This window comes from Fukomys damarensis, unplaced genomic scaffold (assembly GCF_012274545.1).
Source record: "Fukomys damarensis isolate Sample0158 unplaced genomic scaffold, DMR_v1.0_HiC HiC_scaffold_17, whole genome shotgun sequence".
NCBI lineage: Eukaryota > Metazoa > Chordata > Mammalia > Rodentia > Bathyergidae > Fukomys > Fukomys damarensis.
Window position 1 is genome coordinate 77269499 of NW_022900929.1, and position 6000 is coordinate 77275498.

The window sequence follows — 6000 nt, forward strand, 5'->3', positions numbered from 1 at the left end:
GCCTCCTGACCTTTTATGGAGGCAACGAACTCCAAAACAGAACCGCGAGATGCTTCTGTTCTTTAGGACGATGCTCCACTGTTCGATACATTTTCCCCTTAACAAACTTATTCCAAAAGATGTTCATTGTGGAACTGACGTACACACCACGCCCACGGTCTGTAATCAAACATACCTATGCATTTGGTTCCATCGGGAGAGGTGTAAAAACCAGGGGGACATTTGCAGAAGTAACTGCTGACAGTGTTTGTACATTCGCCCCCGTCACAGATTCCAGGAATGGTGCTGCATTCGTCGATGTCTGCAACATAAAGAACAGCCTCAGTGTCTGTAGACCATGGTATAAAACGGCTCCTCGTAGCGGAATCAGAAGTAGCACACACAATCACACCCCCGGAAACAGCCATCTTTACGGAATAAAGGCTGCAAGAATAGTTCATTCAAGAGGGGTACTTCTCACAGCACAGATTTACCCAGGGGGTTACCAAATCCAAGAGATCACAGTAAAATAAATTCACCCATCTTTAGAATTTAAAAGTGTGTACAGCGTTTCACCAGATAACTGTAGTGTGCTAATATTCCCAGTGTCATTTTGTTGGCTGTGTTTTCCATGTTCACTCCATGTTTTGCTCTGAGTTAAACTCTCCTAGTTCTTTCGAATGCTACGTCTTTCCTGAATTTCTTTTCAATCGGATTTCCCACAAAGCAGGCAGAGCAATCCTTCAGAGATGTCCTCACGCCCTTAGTGCCGGCCAAGAGTTAGTCACCTCCAGCAGAAGAGAGGGAGGGGCAGCCTTGGGTTTTCAGGGTCCCCGGCCCCAAGCCCCCATGATGGGTTTCTGTGGTCTGCTCGGTGAAATGCCCTGCAGCGCACGCGGGTTCTCTGCTCAGATTTTCCTCCCTGGAAGGACTGGCTGGGCCAGTTGTGGAGAGGCTATGGGGAGCCTGGCTTTGGCTCCCAGACTCTTCTGGGACTGCCTGGGCCATAGCACGCTGCCTCGCCTAGGGTCACAGCCTCCCCAGCTACCCCACACCTGATGGCAAATCCTGGGAGAGGGATAAGGGCCCACTGCTCCGACCCAGGGGGACAACTGTGAAGGCCACTTCCATCCTCTCTCCCCTCTGGGGCAGCCGCTCCACAGCCCAGCTTCTGTCCATATACTCCTGCTTTCCCCCTTCCCTTCCTCCATTCCCTATGACATCTAATAAACATCCTGAATGCCACGGAGGCCAAAGTTGGGGTCAGCCCTCCAAGCCCAAGACTACCGGTCTCCAAGGAAGTGATAAACATACCCCAGGACAAATCTGACCACTTCCTCTAAGGGAGCTTTGCAAGAGCCAAATGCGCATGTGGACACACTTCGGTCAGTGGCACCAGGAAGGGGAGAGAAGGACTCAAGAACATCCTGCTTTGGCTAGCAGGGAACTCAGGCCCAGGGGATATATCTACATGCCTTCCTCCCTAAGACAAACAAGTAGGGCCACCCACACCAACCCAGGGAGAGGAGGGATTTGCCCCAGCTCCCTGGGAGTATACAATGGCTCGGTGGCACTGCCGAAACTCAGACAGACGCAGGACCTCGAAGCAAGAAGCAAGAGCACCTTCTCCAGGGTGAGGGCTGCCATTCCTCAGGAAAACAAACTGGGTTCTAAGTGGATCCGATTCAAGTCTGCTCTGACTCACAAGGAACAAGGATGCTGTCGAACCTTCTGAAAAGCAAAATCACTGTTCCTCTGTGCTAGGCTAGAGGCTAAGACAAACTATTGCATGCCTATACCTGAGTCAATGCTAACGGAAACAGCTATCACTGCAACGCTGTGTGACGTTAAAGGTGCTTACTGTATTCTAACAGATGGAAACTACACTGGAGCAAAGCAGTCAGGCAAAGAAACTTCCAAGGGCAAAGCTTATGGCTCAAGAACCAGCATGATAGCTCAAAGGCACTTTTTAAGGCAGCTCTTGAAAATGGATCCTTTTGTATTTATTTCCCAAGCCGTGCTTACACTCAACTCATGAAGAGCCTAAAGCATTCAAATCCTCATTTAAGGACAGAAGATATGGTCGAAAGGCCAAAGTATTAAGAAGACTTTACTCTGCTCAAAGTATCCCTAAACATTAATGTCCAAGTCACACAACACCTGCCAGGAGCGCGCGAGGGGCAGTGTCCATCAGAAAGCGTTTCTTCAACCCATCGATACAAGTGACTGCTACCATCCTGATTAATGCCACTTTAAGATGTGTGACTATCCAAAGAAGCTACTGGCAAGACAGAATTAACTTCGGCAGGAAGGAGAAAATATCTTTCACCTGCCGGCTAGATTAGACTGACACCCTTTAGGGAAGGTAACCACGGGCAGACTGAGGACTCACCTGCCGGCTAGATTAGACTGACACCCTTTAGGGAAGGTAACCACGGGCAGACTGAGGACACTTCTCCTGGGTGCTGAGCGGCAGGCGCTGTCTCCGTGCTGATGTCTTTTCACCTGATCCTCACAGTGTAATCATGGGACCTGATTTTCTCTCTCCCGGAGCACAGGCATCTCTCCCTCACCCTATGGAAGCTGTCAGGAAGCTGATGCAAGCGAAACAGGAAGTAAGCACAAAAAGACCTAAAATTTGCAAGGTCGTCGCTGGCAGGGGTCAGGGAATCCCCACCTAGCTACTCTCCTCCAGTGGCCAACAGCCTGAGGCACATCTTCACTTCCAGGCACATCCAGGGAAACCAGGACAAATCATTATACCCAAAGGAGCTTAAACACCTGCGAATCTGAGTCTCCTACGTGGTGACTCACCCTCTTCCTTCTAGTGCCTGCAGCCTCTGACCCTAAAAACCACCTTGCTTCTCACCCCGCTGTTTCCAAATGATGGAAGCAGCAGCTGTGATCTCAGAAGTCCCGGACAGCAATGGGCCAGGATAAAGCGTCCAAGTTGCAGTTACACTCTGGAATGCATTCTCCTTAACGTGTTGCTTCTCCAAGTCTTATCCCTCTGTGTTTATCTCCCGTGAACAGAATTTCAGGAATCCAGGTTACAGGGAACTTGAGAATGGTGACATTCACTGTTTCTGTAAGTCAGTCTGTACCTAATGCCAGTGATAAGAGAACAGGAGCTGGGGGAGCTGGAAAAGAGATTCCCGTGCTCTGGGCACCTCTCCTTATCTTCTCTATGGCAGGAGGGGACAGCAGAGCCACCAGGAAGTAGCCAGGAAGGAAGCTTGGTGGCTCTCACCGGAGCCCTGAGAAGAGACGCAGGCAGCAGGCTCCCTCCCTCACTGCTGCCCTGCCCTTCACTCTTGCTCTTCCTCCTCCTCTCTTCCCGTCTCTGTTCTGACATTCTTCCCACCCTAGACCTGGGAACCACTAAGCGACAAGCGGAGCCTGGATGGCGGGGCTGGTAAGAACCTCCATGCGTCATGCTCTTCAACCTCCTCATCTGGCAGCTGAGGCAACGCCGAGACAGTAACTAATATGTCTAAGATCATGGAGAGGACTGGAGACCACCAAGACCGGGCCAGGTTGACCTCACCCTTGGGCTCTTTGGCCTGTCCCGTAGATTCTGTTCAACTTGTTGTTTTGGGAGCAGTTATCTCAGGCTGTAAGAATCACGAGCGGCAGCCAGCTGCAGAGAAGGCAGCCTCGCCTTTGGCAGTCCCCAGAACTCTCCCTGGTGTCCCACAGGATAAGAGCTCCTCAGAGCACGGAGCCATCAGATAAATATGCCATTATTTTGGAAAGGAGAAGTCCTGAGGTTTCTGGCTCACATATTAGGGAGGCCATGGATTTAAGAGCCACATGTTTTAAAAAGCCGTATGCATCATGCAGTGCTATTCTAATTGCTAAAGGCTGGCTTGACAATCTAAATCCCAAAATATTAGTGGTTAATTAGGAATCCAAGAGACTTCTTCCAGAAGTAAAATTTAATCCCTTAATTATGCTTTTTATTTCTTAATTTCCTCCCACAGTAACCTATGCAAATAGGAACTTGGTTTCCAAAAGGAAAAGGCTCTTGTGTTCTTTCAGTACATACACTCCCCAGTGATCAGAAAAATCAACAAGGAGGTAGGCATGAACTCTGCTTCCCCTTTTCCCAAATCACAGCTATAAATCTCAAATGAGTGAAAATTTTTCTTCCTGCATGTAGGAAAACTTTGTGATTATTACTTAATCACTTCAGCTTGTTCATCTATACTTAAACTGTACCTACACTGTGGTTATTTACTCACATATAAACCTTGGTCCCAACATGGTATTTATTTAAGTGTTGGGAAGAGGAAGATACTGTCAGAAGGAAGGGAGACCTCTGCAGAAGGAAGATCTCAGGAAAAGCAATTTGAATGGAGCCTTCTTATACCTAAGGAGTGTGGGCGAGCCCTTGTGAATCTAAGAGCAGACGGGCCCAGAACTTCTAATGATTACTATAAAAAGTACCTGATTTCTTCTTCTCTGAGCCAAGGGGGAGGTCTGTTTAAAAAGGCGCTCAAAGTAATGGCAAAGGCACCAGAACAAGTGCACAGTGTGGGTCTCAAACGCCCCCACGGCTGTGTGTGGACAGCTTTGTCAACAGCCTGCGGTGCTGCTGGGAGGGAGGGTTTGGACTGCAGGAGGTAGGGCCGCAGGAAGCACACTATGTGAGATAGGTCGCAGGAGCACGCCCTTGAAAGGGAGACTGGGACTCTAGTATTTCTCTCCTCTCCCAGTGAGGGGAACGGGGCTCCTCTGCTAGCTGCTCACACCATGAGATACGGCTTCATCACAAGCACACAGGGAACAGGGCCAAGTGAGCATGAACTAAAAACTCTGCAAGTGTGAGCCAGAATAAACCTTTCTTCCTTTAAAGTTGTGAGCCGACCAACACACAGGGCTCAGAGCCACGCTGTTATGCCTGACCGCCTTGCTCGGGGGCGTACAGAATCCCATGACTGGAAGAGAAGAAGGGAACTGAAGGAGGGCCCTGCCTTGGCAAGAATTCTCAGAGGGCTTTCTGAAGATTTTCCTGCTGAGCAAGACTGGCCAACTATGTTCAGATCAGCTGTGAGGTCAAAGTACATCAAAGACTAACATGCTCTTCTCATCTAAGGTCAGTTTTGCCTAGAAAAATAAAAAAGAAGCAAAAAATTATCTAAATTCAATGTAATAATAGACGGCAGAGGGCAAAAAAGCTTTTATCTTGCTACTGATTCCAATATTTAGCTCAGGGAAAATGTTTTGGTGTGTGTTGGAAGGATTAAGCAATTCTCTGGATGAAACTTTGTGATCCACTGGATAAACTTCCATCATAATAGGTTTCTCAGCATTAATAAAAGGACTTGAACCTCTCTCAGACAGAGCATTTGCTGTGTGTCTGCTGTCTGTCCACACCCCCAGACCACGCCTGACTTACTGACTAGTCTAAGCAAAAGGCAAGACACAGAAAACCTATACCAGAATATTTCAGAGTTCCAAATGTTAGAAAATACCATCACCAAAGCAGGATCAAAGCCTTCACACAGGATAAAAGGACAATGGAATCATCAACACCGGACTGAGAGCCAAAGGAAACCAATGTCAGCACTCCCTGGATGTACTTCCAAGGCGTTTAACCAAGCCAAGATACAGCACCCTTTATTCAGAGTCGAAGGCTGGAGCCAGGTGAGTTTTTCTGCCCCTTTCAGTGACAACACTGCTTCCAACTCTGATCGACAACACAGCTCCTGCAATACTTTCACCTACAGAGATTTTGCCATTGATGGAGATTTTTGATTTTGTCATTCTTTGAAAGCTCCAACATTTCTAAGAAGCCCTGTTTCAGAAAGGACTGACATATTTTTATAGCTATTTCAAATAACTATGCAAAGCAGTCAAGCATGCAGTAGCAATTTATAAGCTGTATGATGATCAATAATCTAAACATAACTCCAACTCTAAAAATAATTCCAGGGCCGGGGATTTAGCTCAGTGGTTCCACCACCTGCCTTGCCTTACAAACGAAAGGTCCCAAGTTCAATCCTTGGTACCAAAAAA

At 48.0% G+C, this 6000-nt stretch overlaps 1 protein-coding gene across 1 annotated transcript in view; it reads right to left on the minus strand.

Moving 5' to 3' along the window:
- Positions 1–6000, minus strand: part of Fbn1 (fibrillin 1) — a 189011-nt gene that overhangs the window by 105320 nt on the left and 77691 nt on the right. Inside the window, exon 8 of the mRNA XM_010632676.2 lies at positions 176–301. Coding sequence (XP_010630978.1) covers positions 176–301 — 126 coding nt within the window. The remainder of the gene's footprint in view (positions 1–175; positions 302–6000) is intronic.